Genomic DNA, 20,859 nt, shown 5'->3' with positions numbered 1-20,859 from the left:
AGTGAAGTAGATGACTTATCATTCTCAGTTAATATAGTATATGGGAAAAAAGAAAGCAAGAAAGGTATAATGGTTGGTTCAAGAGTTCCATGTTCATAAAACCAACATTCTAGTGCTCAAGAACAAAGCCATTCCTTGGAAAGAGACAAACGAAGGGTGATTTTTTTTTTAAAAGCATCTCCCAGGCATGGCTGGTGAACTCAGACTGGTGGGACGTGAAGCGCCCAACGGGATCAAGGGGTGGGGGGGTTGCAGTCAGCCGGGAGCGCCGGCCAGTAGCAGGGAGACTGCAATCCCCACGGTTCCCAGCTGGCAGCAACCCCCCAGCCCCCTTGCACTCCCGTGGGATGCTCCACTGCCCCACCAGTCCAAGTTCACCAGCTGCACCTGGCATCTCCATAGATATTCGCTGTCTTATCTGGTACATGTGCTATGGAAAATCTTAAAGGTCTAGTAGTACTGTGTATCAATTAAAGAAAGTCATTTTTTCACTTGTCAGTTTTCAGACAAGAAAGTCCCACTGGTGTCCCAGGTGCCAAATCTCTGCAGTCAGTGGACAAAACCTGATTTCTAACAGAATCAGACAGCAATAGAACCTCTTCTGTACTTATTGAAAGTTGTGATTTGTGGGCTACATACTTTTTCTATCCCATTTGGTAATAAATAATGGAGTCTTTTCCCCACCTGTAGCTACCTGCATTTTAAATCTCAATTCATGTTTATTGTAAGAAATCATTTGTGCACTAGACATGAACAGTACAGTTCTATAATAGGACACTACCACATCTGATTCTCTCACAGACATACAACCACGAGTCGTTAGTGGTGTTTTCTAATTCAACGAATTTTACTTAAATGACTGTGAGATGGCTTTCATTGAGATTTAGAAAAAGGTTGGCCTCACATTTCTGAAGTGTGACTTCCTGACCATAAATGGTCATGTAAAGAGCAGAGTCAGCACTATATGTAGGATCACCCTAAAAAGGTATATCCATTAACCAGTAACCCAAATTGAAAGGAATGCACATAGTCCATGCAAATCAATAGAATTTCTGTTGAGACTATGGTCCAAAATGAGTAAACTGAAAGTACAATGTGTACAAAGCAGGTACATTCTATTGCAATTAAATGTAATCACATTTCCAAAAATAACACAGCAAGTAATTTGAAATTTGACATATAATTAACATAACAGAGCCAGAGGATGGTGCTATCAACCTGTGTGGTGATAAATTAATTTAAAAATGAAAATGTTAGTTTTATGGCTATAAACTACTCGAGTATATTACAGTAGAACCTAAATGTGCAAAAGTGCTATCAAAAAGTAAAAGCTTTCCTGATCCAATCATTGAACTTACTTGCCAAGATCACTTTCAGCAGGGTCCTAACAAAGGAAAGTCAAATTACTATAATAAATTTAAAATGTAAGGGTAGATAACTAAAAAAGCATAGGAATAAAGGCTGTTCAATAAATAAAAGAAAATTTCCCCAAACCTGTTGTTCAACTACATTTATTTAATAAAAATCCCCAGAAATGTAACAAGGAAGTGGCATTTCAAACTGGTAAAAGTACAAATAGTTACTAGAATTATTTGATAATATCCCAAAAACATAAAGCAAAAATAAATATTCAGTATAAAATTGACTCAAAACCTACAAGTCCAGAAAAACTGGGTTTGTTGACTCCTAATCTGGGGATAGCCATCAGCATACATCAAACAGTTTAAACCATACCTCAATTCCTTAAGATCCTTTGAAGTCACAAATCTTCAACTCTGTTTATCCGTCAACATGCATTCTACCAGTGATATTACAACCGCCCTGGACCCTGACTGGATCATAGAGCTGGCCAGTCTGGGGGAGAAGCGAGTAATATTTTCTCAATGTAAGGTACAGCTTTGCATGATTTTTAACCCCCTCCAATTTACTTTGCAAAACCAGCACCCCCATGTAAGAAAGTTGCACTTACCTGATCCTCCTCCACATTCCTTCCATAATTCAAAAGGTGCCAGTAGAGGTTGCAATACCACAGCATAATGCATGCCGAGACTAGAAGATTTGTGACTTTGGAGGACCAAAATAAAAAAAAAACCTAATTATAAACTGAAAATCCTTTAGCATGAAACATACTGTACTTTCAAGCCATATAAAACATTTTTCCAAAGAAATGTAGGAAGCTAATAATCGAAGTCAATGAGTACAAATACTAGGGTTCAAAACAGCGCTATTGGCTGTACTGCATATTCTTACTTTACGTAAGTTTAAAAAGTAGCATATCAAGATAAATATCAAACCAAAAATAACCACAGGGACAATGCACATGTGCAATGCAGCATTAGTTTTTGCATTCTGAGTCTGTAATTTGAATTATACAATTTGAACAAACAAAGTTTTCTCCCATTTAGCTGCTTGGGTATTTTTCTAACAAAAACAGTTACTTAGCTTTCATATTTTACAAAAAGCCAACAACATTCTGGAATTTGAAAACTTTAGTGAAAATAGTTGCAATACTGAGCATGGGAGTAAACAAAGGTAAGCATAAGGATTTCATTAGCAATAAAAACTGAACCTGTAGAAAGGCTAGTTTGCCATCAGGAATAGGGATGACCAGAATTCCACATCAGGACAAAATTCATGTTCATATTTTTTCCATATTAGCAAGAAACATGAACCTTCCCCCTTTCTGAGTTGTACGAAACCCAGGTTTGAATCCCTGCTGCTTTAAAACAGGAACTCTAACCTGTGTCTTCCACATATCAGTGAAGGCCCCGACACTGGACTACTGGTTAATCTTGGGTTTCTGTCTCTCCCAACTAGCTCCACCCATGAAGTATGGTAAGAGGAGTAGAAGTAGTACACAGCCAAGGATGGTACCCCAAGTGGAGGGTCATATCACAAAATAGCAATTACAGAAATAGGAACAGAACTGTATAAAGAGAGAATGAAAAATAGATTGGCCTATTGCAACGTACTGTATGTAGCATCCTACCTTCAGATGGGAGTTGATTAAAGGAGGGCATGACTGCAGTACTCCAGAGTCTGCACTGACTCCCAATAACTTTCCAGGCCCAATTCATGGTACTGGTTTTCATCCATAAGGAATTAGATGATGTGGCCCCTATGCAACTAAACATCTACCTTCTTCCTAATGTCCCATTAATATCCTCCCCAAGATGAGCTGAGAACAACCTTCTACCAGTACCATCAGTATATCACAGCTACTTGGCAAAAACACTTGGGAGCTTATTCTCAACAGTCACTCCTCAGCTTTCTAACTCCCTTCTCATTGAGGTATGCCAGAGCTTGAGCTTGCACATCTTCCAGAAATGTTATAAGACCTTATTTAGGCAGGTATTTAGCAAGCCAAGCTAGGCTGGGATCATGGGTGACTGGTGCCTCCTGAGTCTGAGAGGGAACCCACAGAAGCCAGCTTCACCGCAGAAGCCATCCGCAGAAGCCATTGGTGGTGTTGACGGCCCTTTCAGGGTGGCACATGCCCCACCCCCACCAGTTGCCTATGGCTAGGATATTGTTTAAGGAGCTTTTGTTTGTTATTCTATTCTATTTGCTTTTTGTGTGTCATTTCTGCCTCTTACCAGAAGCTGGCTTGAGTTTCTGTTGGGAAGGTCAAGGCATAAATCTAACAAATAAATAAATGTTTACAGCTCTATAGATGAAAGTGCTACAATGTTGAAAACTACACTCAGATAATTTTTTTAAAGTAGGAGAAAGTGAACATCAGCACAAAGCCACTTAAAACAAGGTAAAAGGTAGCTTCTATAGCTAAAGAAAATCCAAGCTGAAATCTGTCAAAAATATACTGTATGAGAGTTGACTAGAAAAATCAGACAAGGTTTTCTTCCCAAGCATTTGGTTGCCAAATGCAAAGTTAAATGTGAAGTGGTTAATGTGCATATTTATGGCCATGGGATGATTTAAGATGATTCCGGCAAACTTTATCGGAGGAAAAAAATAAATAAATTAACAATGGGTGGTATTCATGAAAATGGAAAAAAAAGGGATGGAAAGGCAGATGAAATGTAGGAGAGAAAAAAAAGTGAAACACAATGACAGTTTCTTAAAGGTCACCTACTTTACAAAAACTACCATGATGTAAGTGGGACCTCTCATGCAAACATAAATGTAGCATAAAAAAGATCTTAATGAGCTAGATGGCAGGAAACTACCAAAATGACAAAGGAAGAGCAAAAAAAAGAGACTTTAGTATTTTACAACACCTACAAGTATGCTTCCCAAGTTATGAGGGAAGTGCAGAGTTATTCAAAATAGATGCAATATTCTCACAATTTAGGGCAGTTCAATGAAAAGAACAAAATAAATTTCTTGCACGTGGCCTCAAACACAGAAAATGAGCAGAAAGCATGAAAATGAATATAAAAATAAGGTTCAATATTTCTTCTTTCAAAGAATAGTTATCCAATCTGTACAAAGACTTTTATGCATGCTTATAAGAGTTTTTTTCCAATTAATGTTTTGTTTCTATGAGCTAGTAATTTAACCATTGTGACTAAATTTCTGTGAAACTTCTTGCAAAAGTTACATCCTGATATTTGATCAGCTACAGAAATATAACTTGTTTTGAACCTAGGTAGCACTTTATACAGATAAACAATTCCTCATAACTCCAAGGTAGACAAGTGGGTATTTGCATATTATGTCATCTCTTTTTTAGACTGGGTATCACAGAGATGGCAGCCACATAAGAACAAAAACAAAATAAAAGTACATGAAACAAGTATTTCATCAAAGAATGCACATGGAGCATGACTGGAGGCTAGGATTAAACCTCCCAGCCTCCAGCTGTTCTAGGCCACCAGTTCGGTTCCAAACCCACTTTGGCTGTTTCAATAGCAAAATATTTTGGAACCAATTTAAGAATGTATAAATGTGCATATTACATGCATACCCACACACCTTTTTAAACAAAAATTAACCTTTCCAAATTGGGGTGCACGTCTTAAGTGACCCAAGGAATAAAGGCTGTTCAGTAAATTGGGGTGCATGTCTTTATCTGCTCTCAACAATTCTTGTAGTATTGCCGTGCCAGAATTGAGATGTGGCGGTGTTGAAATGGCTATAGGGGCCTGGGCTCAGCTGCCAGCCACATGAAGCAGAGGCACAGTCCACTCCTCTACATCACTCACCCTCTCTCTGCAGCTCTACCCTAAATTGTTACCACTCTGACAGCCACTGCCAAACTGGCAGCAGCTTCTGGCTGAGCATCCAAAAGCTGCTGACAATTTAGCAGTGGCTGCAAGAGAGTTAACCCTCTAGTTTTTGGACAAGCAGCAAAGGGAAGGGGAATGATGTTTCTGTCCCTGCTCTGTGCACTGAGCATTCAACCACAGTGAGCCCATCCTAGGGCAGGCAAGACTGGGAAAAATATTATTTTTTGTTCTCTCTTCCCCGAATAAGGTACATGGTCTTTCTTCAGGGGGAAACGAGCACAGGATATGCAAACAGAAGTGAAAATTAACATTATTAAATTGAACAGTTAAAAATATATTTCATATTCCTAATTCTACACACGTGCCTTGCAAAGTATCAAAGAAATTTAAAATACTTAAATACGATTTTTAGCATTCTTAGTCTTCAAGAAAGAAAGGATATTATAGTAAGAAAGGGCAAACAAGGGAAATGAAGGAAAATTAAAGATGCATTGTTCTCCTTTGCACATGTAAATTAGGTCAAGTTAAACATTTCACACAAAATCTGTTCAAAATGAAATTTGCTGAGAATACATACACCTTTTATAGTAGTTTTACTAGAATTAAGCCTAAAATACAAACAGATATACAACTACACAATCTAAAAATCATGCTTAGCTAATTATTTGTTAACCGAACAATACTGCTATATTTAAAATGAACAGATACAAGATTTCATCCATACACAAAACGTTTTCTCCACTAATTGTTTTGTGATGGATTTAAGTATCAGATGCAGTGTTTTATCTCATGAAACCCAAGTCTTTGGATACTGTCCACTATAAACCCCATTTTCAATAATTTATTGCTTAATTGTAAAAACTTTCACTACTTCATACTCAATTGTATCTATGAAATTACAAATTTAAAAAATATATGAACGAGGAAAAAAAATTTAAACACTTATTATTTATGTAACTGGACAAAAGGCTTGACACTGAAGAAGATTTGCTAATTGATATCCATCATCTAGTCCAATCTATTTGGGCACATTTGACTCCAAAATATGGTCATGATATATCTAAAGTACTTTCTCAGTCATGTTTATTATATAGTCCCGTCAACTTACGTATTTTTGCAGAGATGTCCAACTCCAATAAATAACCATTGCTTAAGTATAGTATTTGTTTAATGATTTATATGCCTTATGCTAATATGTTTATGCTAAAAATGTTATGTCAACATGTATTTATTTACATGATGAATTCAAAATCCTTTGATTTGTTTGTAATTTGTCATTTCTAGTGCTGTATTCTACACTAGCTTTGGTTTTCAAAAATGTTTAAACTAGTTCCAAGTCCCATGCTGGTAACAAAACATTCCTAAATATGAAATGCCAAAAGCACAAGTTCTTACACGTTCAGAATGCAATAATCAAATATTGCGAACTGCTTCAAAAATATAGACACAGTAAGGAAGAAAAGGAGCATTTGCCCCAACTGCTCAGTAATCTACTAAAAGGCAGCCAGTAATTTACCATGGGCACATACAGATGTTCAGGGGAGGAGGACAAGGGAAAGGGGGAAGATTAGATCATGTTAAAAATGGCCACCTGATTTAACTTAGTTCACCCAGGTGTGGACCTTACACTTAGATCCCATGTTAGGTCCATCTAAGTGTGAACTGTACAAAAGTTCCAGGAAAGTGAGATTGGTGAAAAAAAAACTTTTTTTTTTTAAAATGGCTGACTGGATCCAAGTTAACCCAACCTCAGAGGTAATCTAACTTGGATCAGGTTGGCTATTTTTAGACTAATCCAATTTTCCTGAACTACACAGCCCCAGGGCTGGGAAAGCTCAGCCACTGGCCCCAGCCTCAGGGGTCCTGGGCCAAGGCTGTGCTTTTCCTACTGCCCCCTGGCACTGGGCTACTTTTAGCCCCCCAACTCCTTGACTCCCCCCCCACCCTGCAGACCAGCCAGTCCTGCCGTGCCCCAAACCCTCCATTCCACAAGCCGCTCCAGGTGCCTGTTTTATCAGCATTCACCAATGCTGGGTATTGAGGAAGTAAGTCCCAGGGGAGAGGTGGGAGGGATGGGGGATAGTTTCACCTGGGGGGAAGGAAAGGGAAGAAGCTAAAAAATAGCCCCTGGTGTCCCATCTCCTCCAACCTACCCACAGATCCCACAAGCCCTCATCCCACCACTCTTGGACTCCACCAACCCCCATGGACCCCACCTGCTCCCCCAATCCTCCCAAGGATGTTACCTGCCACACAATCACCCCAATTGCTCCAATGGACCCCACCTGCCCCCCCAATTCCTCCAGCAGACTCCGTCTCTCCCACAAGATCTCTGCAGACCCACGGTCCCCCCCAACCTCTCCCCTGTTGGCTCCCCCCATCCTGATTTACTTTAGCTTGGGTGGCTATTTTTAACTCAATCTAACCTTCCCATAACTTCCCTGAATGTCTGTACTCAGCCTGTCCCACGAATAGTAAGGCTGAATGATAACAATACTGATACAAGCTGAAAAAAATTATTACTGCTATATCTTGCCCTATTAAATATTATCCTGATAAAAGAATTGCTTCCACTTAAATAGGAGAAAAGTTGCAACACTGACAGTTTTGTTGTTCCCTGCTACAGAAAAAAAAGGATGGTGCCCCAGCCATGTTCTGACATGACTGCAATGACTGGGCATTTAGGATAGCTGGTTCCCAAAGATATGATGACCTTACTTAAAAGGAATTAGATCTGGCTTCTCAAGGTGAGTACTGACATACAACTTGACAAATAATGCAGTTTAAATGATTTGTCTGAGACTTATTTATTGTCAAGTTGTTTTCTCTTCAATTTTGGGAAGTGCCTTTTAGCTCATTATTAGCTTCTGTTACCTGTTAAGAGGTTTTAAGAAGCACTTACTAACTTTTACACTAGTTTCAATCTTCACATTCATGTCTGAGGTAAAATAAATAAATCAAGTGAAGTTTGCAACTCTGTTCTTTTGCATCTTTGCCATCTTGGATCTTTCACATATACAAGCATTTGAATAAAGACAAAATGAAGAGGAGGAGAGGGGGGAAAGAAATAGGTCTATCAAACATACTAAGAAAGAAGAGCTTCAGCTTTCTTTGTTATTTAAATGTGTTAGTGGCAACACATTTACAGAAAAAAAGAGATCTTTGAAATCTAGGTGTGAAACTGCTAAAGCTGCTTTGAATCTAACTTGCAAAACATAAAACCAAGCTGTATCAATGCAGTAGGCTGATTACACACTCTGAATTTATCTGCTCTCAACAATTCTTGTGGTATTTAAAAACAATATATTAGCAGTAAAAAAGCACACTGAGAAAAATTCACACATCTCTAACTATGGTGACAAACCTAAAGTTATTCAAAAAGCTAAGAAGGCAGTTTTCTTAACTAAAATTGTTTATTTATACAAACACTCAAAATAGACTGTATAATTGGGGCAAAGTCATTTCATGAAAAACACATGGGCTCACAAAAGAACAGGTACTGTTCCATATCATCAAATGGTCACAATTAAAGTGTGGCAGAATCAGAGTTTGACACAACTAAGACTATCATTAAATCCTGGGTGCCAACATATCTATCAGTAACCACCAGATATCAAGATCTAATCTCAGATTCTGATTGTATCTGATAGGTAAACTTTAGTAGAAAAACAAGTAATGGAGTGAGACTGGAGAAAGGCAGGTCCCTTTTTTATGTCAGTACAACTTGCCATCAGGCCCTAGCCTCATGTTTTCTAAGCATCCATAATGAGTAAAATTTCAAATTCAGTTTTATAAGAACAAATACAATGAAACAAGACACAATTTCACCTTTAGAGAATTGGATTAAAATAAATTTCTAAAATTCATCTTCATGGATTGGAACTCGACATGCTTCATCCCAATATCAGGCATTTTAGCCAATGATTCTAATGCAACATGCATCTGCAATCCTTGGAGCAGATACCACAATCCAGAACTGCTCCCTCTGAGGGGAGAACCCTTATCACTAGAGTGATACTTCTGCTTATTCTCCCCTTAACCCCATGAACCTTTCAAAGCTGCATGCTGTTACAGACTTCAGAGGAGGAGATGGGAGCATCCCACTGCAGTCTTGCCTCTAACCTGACAGTATCCTCTTGAAAGTGACAGCTGTATGAACCCTCTCATTTTGACACTGAGACAAAAGCTCCTGCTTACTGGCAAGTGCCCTAGCCCCTAGACTATTAAATACCAATTGGTACCCTTTGTGGGCTCTTTTTGCTGCAGTCCCTTGTCAGTACATAAGCAATACTCAAAATATACCTACTGGATAAGGCCCAGATTTCTGAAACCCAAAACGGCCCCTGGTATGTAATGTTTACCTCTGTCAACATTTTAGTATTGTGCACACACAGCAGATTTTTAGGTACCTAAATAACTTGAGTGGCAGAAACGTAAGCACCTATGGACAGTCAAGCAATTAGGCAAAGATTTTCTGCACCACTCATTTGGACGTTGGCATTTAGGTTCTACCTATATTGTACACTGGGGCCCCCCCTAATTATTTTGTTGGGTCTAACTCTTAGCTTCTACAGATTTAAGAACTTACAATTTGTAGTTCTGATGTCTCTCAATGACGTGAACTATATACTGTTCTTGTTTTTGTATTAAAAATAGATGGGCACACACAAAAACATAACATGCATAAGAACTGCATTTATACAGCATTAAGGTTTTGAAAAACAAAGTGTAAAAGTTAGTGTGTTTTCAAAAGCCACCAGGGAACTCCGGACTATAAATCCCATTTACCTTTAAAAGAGGACCTGCACTCATAAAACCCCTTAGGTCCTTCTGAAACCCCCAAAAAGGTCCATGAAGATATTTACTTAAGGTGTGTCTACATGTGACAGTATGATGACATAGCATCCACAGGTGTCTACGTGTGACCAGCAGCTACTTCACTGTAGCCGCATGTTCCCCTGTTGGAACACACCACTATGGCAAAGTAGCTGCTAAAAATAACTACACCGAATGTACAGCACAGTACACTACAGGAGGTTACTGCACCATGCTTTAGTACTTCCAAATGGAAGTACTAAAACGTGGCACAGTAACACGCAAACAACCTGGCAACTTTAATAAAAGTGTCAGAATGGGGCAGCACTTTGTTTGCCATATTTGTGCAACAAGTTTAATGCTGTCAGAATCCATAAAACTATTATCTAACAAGATGCTCACCTGGACACATCTAGAGTGAAGTAAAAAAATATGATAAAAAAATAAAATGATCAACATGTAGCATCAGGCTGTTAAGATCTTAAACTACATGTTGCCTGATTAGCATATCACCAGAGCTGGGAACCCACCATCTCACAATATCAAATACAGAGACAAGCTGTCATCAGATTTGTGCTCTAAGGAAGAAAGTGAATGAATCTGATCTCCCAAAAGGGAAAGGTTCTTTCACAATAGAAAAAAACATATTGTATTCATAAGCAGTAACTTTAAATGAAGGCACAATCCACACCCCAAGCAATATTACGAATTTTTAAAATACTGGAAAACTGTTCATGTCGGCTTTTCTCCCAAAAAGCCATAGAAGAGCTCCTTCCCTCTTCTCCCACCTTGAAGAAACAGTTAAGTGTAACCTGTTATGGATCTAGTCACAGAAGCAGAAATATAGTCTGAACTGGTGTTAAAGTTATAGTACTTTAGGAATAATACACTTAACACCATAATTAAGAGTCTACCAAACTCGAGGAAACAGACAGCCAATTTCACAGGCAGCCTGGGGCCAGCCATCATGTTCATAGGCTGAGCACGGTGAGCCCTCCCCAACACCTCTGATTGGCCCAGGGGCACTGGCAGTCCCACCCTTCCCCTGAGATTGTCACATGGCCCAAAACTGTGGCTTAATTACTCCAATTAATCCCAGGGAACACATTAACCCACATGTTACCAAGTGTGGATTAATGGCTTCCCTGGCCTTAATCAGTGCAATTAAGCCACAGTTTTGGCCATCCCCAAGTAGGCATACACACACTAGGCATAACACTCCCCCCAGCCCAATTATAGCAATTAAACATATCAACATACAAACAGGGATTGAAATTATACCAATATACAAACAGGGATTGAAATCATACCCTTCTGCCTGATACGTTTTTAAAAGTACTACTGCAATGGCTAAGATGATTATAACCAAAATTAAATGGGAAAGAATAATTCTATTTTCCAGCTTACTTTGTGTATTGTATAGCACTTTATGAATAGTTTCATCATTTCCCTTGTGTTGGCAACAGAGTTTCCTCTTTGTTGCTGACCATGTAAACGGAGGAAAATGAGTAAACACATTTAAAAATAGGAAAATGTGAATGTAAAACCACAAAAAAAAGTATTAGCAGGGACTCCAATGGACATAGTAGTTGGCACTACTTTAACCTCTAAATGCAAATACCCATAACTACTCCCTTTGACTGCCACATTATGCATTATGATATATAGATGTGCATGTACATTATGTATCAAAAATAACTGAAACTTAAACTTCCTTCTTTCTTGGCTGTTCAGCAAAGAACATCTTAAATGCATGTAACTTTGGCAAGTCACCCTGAAATTTAAACCGATAAGCTATAAAAAGCAAATGCTTCTTTTATATACATATCAGCATAAGCTTAACAGGTAAAGAATATAGGACCAGAAATATCCATAAACTGCTCACTGTAAAATGTAAACTGTTGGACTATTAGTTCATGAAGAACCATATCAGAAAGCAGAGTACAAAATGTGATAACTGAGAGTAAACTGGAACATTTTCTTTGGTGTAGGAGTAAGCATACATGTAATGGTGGGTAGTGTTTATGTTATTATGTCACATATGGGACAATTAACTAGAGTACATAAATGCTTTCTATGAGAATGAACAAGCAGGCGTCTTACGATTTTGTATGAGTGTATAGAGATAAAAGTGCACAGAAAAGGTCATATATATGACTGAAGTAGTACATACCTTCAAGGAACAGTCTATGTCTTTCTTTCTATGTTGTAAGACGCCTAGTACACTTCAGTAATATAAAAATAAAAAAAATCTGCAGCAATTTTGAGTTTGTATTTTTGTATTTTCCTTCAAGGTTTTTGGGTTGTTTTTTTTTTTTAAACTAACTTAATTTTGCATTTCCTGAGTTGGTACATTTGTTTTGTAAGCTATAACGTTCTTCCAGGATTTCTTTCCCATACATAAGTGATGGGCTTACAACCTTTATTAAGTCCATCTTAAATTAGGATTTCTTGAAGATGTATGTATGTGCTCTATTATTTACTGATTTCTGAAGCTGGAAGGTACCCGTTTAGCTTTTTGAAATACTAATATGAACTAACCTTGTGTACATAGCCATGCTATAGTTATGAGCAACACCTGGGAACTGGAGATCTCCAAAAGCTATGAATGCTTCATGAACCATCCGAGATTCTAAAACCCATAAACTATGACTCTATAGAGCAGTAAAATTATTATGGATGTTAAAATAATACTTTCAGGCCACAAGACTTTCCAAAAACTTGTAAGGATCTTCAGGTGTTCAGATTCTGGAGAGTTTAAATTTCTTTTAACTGGCTTGATGAGGTTAACTGCATTTGAGACTGGAGACTTTTGTTTGTTTGTAAATTGTACAATTTAGTATTAGAAAAGAAAAATCTAAACTTGCTGTGTCAAGCTGTCTGTCTTTAAGTATAGATTCAAAAAAGTGGTTTGATGAAGGTTTGTCCTGGGGATTTTCTGGTTTTCTTCTTCATTAATGAGTTGGTTACTTTCAGTAGTTCATCAATGTATTATCCATTTCACTTTAATACGGAATTTAATTTGGAAACGTCCTTCCCCACAGACCACACGTACATGGAACTCGAAATGTAAAAGACTCTTCCCAGAGACATATTGGGAAACAAAGGGCAACATCGCTATATAATGGTCAGCCTTGTTACAGTCATAATTACAGAAATAACGTCCTATTCCACAACCTGTTGTAACAATGAGAAATTTTCTGTTTACATTTTTTTTGGCTGCTATAGTGCTCAAAACGTGGGTTCAGTTGTGAGGAATTTGTGCAGAGGTTTGAAATACTATTGCTCAAAAGCACTACAGAAGTATCCTACTTTTAATTTCTGCTGAAACTCAAAGCAATTCTAGACAATACAAAATAAACTCCTTTCATTAGCTAGCAAGAAACCCCATTCACCATTCAAAATGTTGATATTACTACTCTGAAAAAGGTCAACTGATCTCCCAAGCACTAGATTCATTCAAATGGCACAGAAAAGTCATACCTATTGCAACAACAAAAAAATCTTTAAAAATACTAAGCTCCCTGGGAAGTAGTGACAATGAGAATTTACTACTGGGTAAACAGTGCTAGATTATCAGCCTTCTCAGATGCTCTCAATTAATACACCAGAAGAAAAAGCAGGGAGAAAAACAGCGCAAGCTCCCCTTTCTAACACCAAATTGGGATGCATATTATACCTGACTTAGCAGAAGCAGAGGAAACTATTTTCAAACTCACTGGGGATCATGACAATTAGATATCTTCCATACAGAATCATCACCTAACAACATAAGAATGTCCACTCATTGAGACAGAGAAGCATCTTGCAATCAAAAGCTATGAGTGTGAAAGAAAAGTATTGTTCTTCCTCCCAAGAACTGGGACTGAGGACTGTAATACTGTGAAAAAAGAACCCTCAAAGTAGATTTTTTTAAATGTCTCTAATCATACTGGCAAGCTGCTTTAAAAGTATCAGGAACCTCAGAGCTTAGAGACTGGATTGAGCCTTAGCTTCAGCATTGGAGTAAAATCAAAATATTGTTCAGAAGCACATGGAAAACCAGCTGATCCACATACTAATCTTTGCTGAGGAATGATTTCTCCATCTTAGAACACCTGGTAACCAAGAACAGATAACTTCCAATGTTACTTAATGTTTGTTATTCCTGTGGAATCCTAAAGAGTTCTAACAATACTGCTGATTTGGGCTTTATTCAGTTTCCCTTAGTTTAAATTAAATTAAATCCACAGTATTCATGTGTGTTGCAACTAATTATAAGAGAGTAATGACCTATTTTGTATTGACTTATTTTCCTTGTTTGAAGGGTAAGCTGTCCTAGTGGCAAAGCCTAAGAAATGAGACTTCTATCTCAGAAAAAAGGCTGGAGTGTCACTTTTTCCAGTGTAGGTGTACGCTATATGAGGAGAATCTTGAAAAGGTATCTCAGAACATGCTAAAAAGCTTTTCACTGCTGATGACACATTTTTCTGTGAAATAAGCCACTTCCTTTCTGAAGCCCACACAGTATTTTAGTGCAGAGATTCAATAAGTCCTCCTGAAGTCTGTGAAGATCTTATTACACAAAACACACAATTCTCAATTCTTGATGCATTCCATGATTTAAAAGACTGACATTTCATACCTATGATAATTTACCTGTTTTAGTTTTTTAAATCAGAAGTAAAGACCAACTCTACTGGACAGTGGCCATTGTTATCACTTGAAACAATGAGCCTACAGTACTGAGGCATCTGGATACTACTGTAGTAATAAGTAATGTGACCAACAAAAAGCTATGGCAATATTTCCAGGTTACATGAAAATGCAAGTAAATGATTTTCCAATGGACTGGATCAAAGCACAGTGACCCAACAAGTAGTTCCTTTAACCTGAACTAAATGCTGAAGCCTCTTAAGCAAATAAAAATATGTTTTACATCATTTAGATAATTTACTTATGCTTCAGAAGGTTATTTTTTTCTGTAGTTCTTTAGAATATTCTCCCTTGATACACAATATGAAAAATTTGATATGCGCTTGTATGTTTCTCTAACTGGACTCCTATTTTAGTAGCCCAATACTTCATTAACAAAACCAAATGCCAAGAGTGAACTGTCCAAATATAACTGTTTGCATTTCAATAGAAGAGTAGTGCACTGTGCTAAGCAGCAGCAAGCACTGCTGTATGTTGAAGTATAAACAAAGAAAAAAGGCCCATAACCATATAAAATCATAAAGTTAGGGTTGGAAGGGAACTCAGGTCATCTAGTCCAACCCCAAACTGAAAGCAAGACCATCCCCAACTAGATCATCCCAGCCAAAGCTTTGTCTAGCTGGGTTTTGAAAACCTGCAAAGATGGAGCTTCCACCACCTCTCTGGTTAACCTGTTCCAATGTTATACTACCCTCCTAGTGAGAAAATTCTTCCTAATATCTAACCTAAACTTCCTTTACCGCATCTTGAGACCATTGCTCCTTGTAGTCATCTGCCACCACCGAGAATAGTCTAGCTCCATCTTCTTTCAAACCCCACTTAAGGTAGTTGAAGGCTGCTATTAAATCCCTTATTCTCTAAACTAAATATGCCCAAATCCCTCAGTCGTTCCTCATACATCATGTGCCCCAACCCCCTCAACATTGTTGTTGCCTTCCGCTGGACTGTCTCCAATTTGTCCACGTCCCTTCTGTAGTGGGGGGCCCAAAACTGAACACAGTACTCCAGATGTGGCCTCACCAGTGCTGAATAGAGGGGAAGAATCACTTCTCTTGACCTACTGGCAACACACCCACCAATACAGTCCAGTATGTCATTAGCCTTCTTGGCAACAAAGGCACACTGCCGGCTCATGTTCAGCTTATTACCCACTGTAACCCCCAGGTCCTTTTCTACACTAGAAACACTCATAGAACACCAAGAGCCTGGATGGATTGTGCATGGTTATCTTCATGAAGTAAAGTGGTCAAATACATTGTAGAAAACTGCTGAAGTCACTTGTGAGACACTACTGTAGTTTTCCATTTGACTGGCTCATTTTCAAATGCATTGAGTCATTTTTAAGGTGACAGAATGTTAAGATTATTTGTAGAATAAAACTAGCACTGGTGTTCAGTTTGTGGAAGACTTATGACTGGGGTTTTGGTATAAAGCAAGAAGCATGGAAGGGGGTTACGTAAAAAGACACATATAGGAAGGAGATAAATTTAGAAGAATTCTAAAAGAAAAAAGGTAGCACAAGAAGGACCTGTTTGTTTTGTTTGTGTTTACAGATGAGGACTGGGAGAAAAGGAGCAAGTATGTTGGGGAAAGGTAGTTTGAATTCAGATACCATATTTACTCTCATAGTACATGCAGCTTTCTCCCAAAAATTTAGTCCTCTGAAATTGATGCACGTGTCATAAGACGACAGATTGATTTATTTTTTTTTACTGGAAGAGAAGCAGGGGCAATTGGCACTATTAGAACACAGTGTCTGCTTGCTTCCAGATGGCTGAATCCTCTCTGTGATCCTGCAAGCTCAAGGAAGGAGTCCAGTGTTATCCTTCTCACAGCCTGAGCACTGTAGCTTGCAGCTAAGGAGGCAAGTGAATTCTTGCCACTATTATCTTGATGGGGCTTGCAGTGTGGAAACAACACTTTATTATTTACAGGAACTTATTTAAAGAACTATTTACAGTAAAAAAGAGTCTTGCTACTGACCTAGCAAAGGTCTGGGGCCTAGACTTACAAGACAGTGTAAATTTTCTTGGAAACAATGTGTCCATGACTGGAAAAAAATCTTTTTTTCTATATTCTCCCTTCCAAAAACAAGGTGTTTTTTTTTTGTAAGGGAGTGTGTGCGTGCAACAAAATACAGTATGCTTAAAGGAATCAATGCACTTAGCATATAAATAAGAAAAAAAATTAACAAGAAATGGTAATAAATGAATAACTGGGTTCCTAGTAAAATCTGTATTTCTGCTGAAAAGATCTTTTTAGAGTAACAGAGTGGTACTCCTACGAACTGGGCTCTATTACCACTTCTGTCACTGATATGTTGTCAGATATTGGGCATATCACTTCAATACTCTCATTTCCATCTGTCTTGTCTACTCTAAATTCTTTACGGAAATGCCCATCTCTTACTACCTATTTGTTCAGTACATAGCATGATGGGGTCCCATTCTTGTTTGTGTTTTTGAGGTACTACTACAATGTGAATTTAACAACCACTACACCTCTTAGCAGAACACTGAAATATCAGTCTACTCTGAAGACTGACTATGTGAAAATGAGAATACAATTCCACATCATCATCCCAATAGCTCTCAGATTAAACCAGTTCAATTTACAAAGCTTTCTGTCAGGCCTACAAATTTAACCTGAGATCTGACCTCCTTCTGTTTCATGAATCACTAAAAACAAAAATCTTAGAATCAGAAAGTGGTTAACAATTCCGTTAAGGGTACCCAAGATGGAATAGAATCTAGCTCACTCACCAGTATCTGTGTTTGTTCAGTAGTGCTAACAGGAGTAAAATAGTAATGAAAACATATTTTAACCAGTAAAAGCAACTACAAATGAAAATGAATATGCACAGGAAGCAGATCCTTTTGACTAAGAGGATGCCATTTTTACATAAGCATTTTTCAGATTAGAAAAACATATGAAGTGTGACAATTTCTCAGAGACTCCATAAATATAAAAAGTACATTTTATTTCAGTATAATAAGATACGGGAATCAAACAACGTAGATCAGTCCATTTCAAAATTCCAACTTCTGGCCAGAGGTTAATACCCAACATTTCAGAAAAAGTGAAAGCTCAAACTAAATGGTTGTCCAATATTGCACATTTGAAACAAGAAAAAGGTACTGATTGTTTAAAAAAAAACGGAGATTGCAAGTTTTCATGACATTTTATGGAACAGCTACAATTTTAGTGAACATAACATTTACTGGCCCTTTTAAATATTAGAACAGACTCTACCTACCTCCATTAATTTTAGGCTTTTTAGTAAGTGTAGATATATTGTACTTTTTCATCATCAAATGCCTCCATATTCTTATGACACAAAAGTAAAAAGGAAGAACATTAATTTTCTTAATTCATAATTTGGGCAGTTTTATTAAATTACTTATGATTTCTCCCTTTTAGCTACATAATTTAACCTTGGAGGTCTAATAATACTTCTCACCATCACTGCTGTTTCCTAAGGTAAGGTTATCTAAGCATAGCACTGATGGTTTATAATGGTCTAAAATATCAACATTTACTGTGTTATTTTTATTAACTACCATCTAAAAGTTGTTTTGTGATTTTTTTTTTGTTTGTTCTTAACCCCCAGGACCCACAAAATAATCATTAATTTAGATATCTAACTTGCACTATGTCATGGTAACATTCTTTGGGAACAAAGTGACTCCTCTAAAGACAGCTACCTGGAGGAGGAGTGAAGAGCCTATTACAGATGAAAGTTGGTGATACTTACTTCTACACAATGCATATCACTGGCACAGAGACAGTCTTCTCTTCTTCAGAAAGCTATTAGACTATAACAAGCATAAATCATTTGTACCACTCTACAGTACCTTACACTTAGCTTAAATTAAACTTTCATCATGATGCCCAATCTCCTGTGCCACTCTAGATTGTTTCAAAATCTTCCATACCTGGAACAAACCTAAATAACTATATGTACTTCACAAAGATTTATTAGCTCATTCTCCAAAATAGTATTGGTCCAGAGAAGTTAGTCAGTCTCTACAATGAGCAAACGAGACAGCATGACATTTTGGGGAATATATTTTTAAATTATAAAATAGCTGAACACACTTCCACAAATCATACATTTAAGGCTACAACGGCAATACTGAATATTGCAATTAAGCAATAAAAAGTCTGGAATGTAAAAGTTATGGTTAACTTAAATGTATGACCCAAAAATAGCCATATTGTGCACACATGCTATGATATCATATCATCATAAATAACTCTTAAGCTTTCTCCTAATGACATTGAAAATATACATTTCTACTAACTGAATTGTAGAAAATACTCTCTGGCATAGAAAAAAATGCCATAATTCAAAAAGCTGAAGAAGTACCTTAGTGTTCAGTACAAATATCTATTTTCCATAGCTGGACACTTAAGCCAAGTACAGACATTGTACTTTTACCAGTATAAGTATTTGGAAACCTGTCTATAACCAAAGCATAACAGAAATTCGGCACAGAAAACCAGTCTATATACATAACACAAGTTCAGTGCACACAGACTGGTTTAAAGGTGGTGAACCCCTGTCTAAGATTTGGCCCACCCACCAAGGGTGAATATGTGTTGTTTGCTATTAATCTAAACTACACTGCTTACAGAAAACCTCATCGCTTATATCAATTTTGCCTCAGGCTTTTTGAATGTCAGTATCTAGCCTTATTGATCTAGTTACTTTGCAAGCAAAATAATCCCCTGAAAAATATGGTTGAGAATCCATAATTGGGAGTGGATAGGACAGAGTGCAAAGGTCCAGAGACTACCTTAACTATGCCAGTTAGATCCCTGGGCACACTGCAAACAAAAACTCTTATAGGCAGTGTGATTCCGACTTTTACACAACACTCCTAAGTATCTGACATTTACTAATTTGGAAGGCTAAGATTCTGAGAACATTATCAATAATAGCATTTAAAATAATGTATTGTTTTGCTTAAGTAAGTAAAGAATATCAGATAATTTCACTGGAAAAAATAAATTATTCTGAATATATTTTTTCTCTGAATAAACCTGAACAATCTGAATAAACCCAGATATTCTGAGCTATTCTCACATGCTTCTTAAAAGCAACAGAAAGTTTGAAGCAGCAACTTTCACAATATTTTTCTCAACAACTACATGACAAAGAGAAAAAGCAGAAGTAATAGTCTTGATCCTTCAAAAAAAACCAAATGTGAAGTATGAACTTGACAGAACAAGGTTATATTCCTATAATGAACGCAGCCTGGGTGCAATGGGTTCATATGAAGGCTCACTGCAGGACTGTGGCCTTAACTATAAGCATGTTGGGTCAGGGGTAGTGTCTTACTTCACTGGCATGACTGGACTTCACGGACACCTATATGCATGCAGCGAGGCTGCTCCAACATGCTGTAATTACAGTGTGTCAGAGCAGACTCGATTAATTGAGCTCATCAAACTTCAGTTTACTGCCGTTTTTCAGTGTGGGGATGCTGATACATGTGACACTCTGGGCACTTTAATTAGAGCAGCTCTCAGAGCCACTTTAATTAAGTCCCTCCCTCCCCAAACACATACACACACTCCTGGAGCACATCTATAAACACTGCACATCTTTATTACTAGTAATTAAACACAATACAAAAGGTCAACGAATACTTTGTATCCTTTTTCCTTGCAGAAGTTTATTACAACATGTTTAAGCATTAATATAATTCTAGAATACAGAGGTAGCCAAGGATCCTATCGACTCTTAACACACACACACACACACACACACACACACACACACACACACACTTGTCCAAGTCTCACAAATTATTCATGCATCATGTACAGGAAACTATAGGCCAGTTAGTCTTACCTCGCTCCTGGGTAAGCTTTTTGAAAGAATTATCCTGGCGCATGATAATTCTATGTCTACGAGGGGCTAGCGGGGGAGGTTATGCTTAGGGTTCATTACAGGCAGGACCTGTCAGACCAACCTGGTGGCCTTCTACTACCAGGTCACAAAATCCTTAGACGCAGGGGTAGTAGTGGACGTAATCTTTCTGGACTTTAGGAGGCCTTTGACACTGTCTCTCACCCTGTTCTCATTAAAAAACTAGGGGACTGTGGCGTCGACTCCTACACAGTCAGATGGGTCGCTAATTGGCTGGAGGGC

The 20,859-nt window shown here is 37.7% G+C and overlaps 1 protein-coding gene across 4 annotated transcripts in view; it reads right to left on the bottom strand.

Moving 5' to 3' along the window:
- Positions 1-20,859, bottom strand: part of HBS1L (HBS1 like translational GTPase) — a 120,077-nt gene that overhangs the window by 67,748 nt on the left and 31,470 nt on the right. The window contains exon 1 of one of the 4 annotated variants that reach the window (XM_019526855.1): positions 17,956-18,022. The exons of the other annotated variants lie outside the window; for them this stretch is intronic. Within the exon in view, the coding sequence (XP_019382400.1) occupies positions 17,956-18,010 (55 nt within the window). The 5' untranslated portion in view covers positions 18,011-18,022. Of the gene's footprint in view, positions 1-17,955; positions 18,023-20,859 lie in introns of those variants that run through there. 4 annotated transcript variants of the gene reach the window in all.

The sequence above is a fragment of the Gavialis gangeticus genome, unplaced genomic scaffold (assembly GCF_001723915.1).
Source record: "Gavialis gangeticus isolate Ggan-Ray unplaced genomic scaffold, GavGan_comp1, whole genome shotgun sequence".
Lineage (NCBI taxonomy): Eukaryota > Metazoa > Chordata > Crocodylia > Gavialidae > Gavialis > Gavialis gangeticus.
This window is presented reverse-complemented; position numbering and strand designations above follow the sequence as displayed.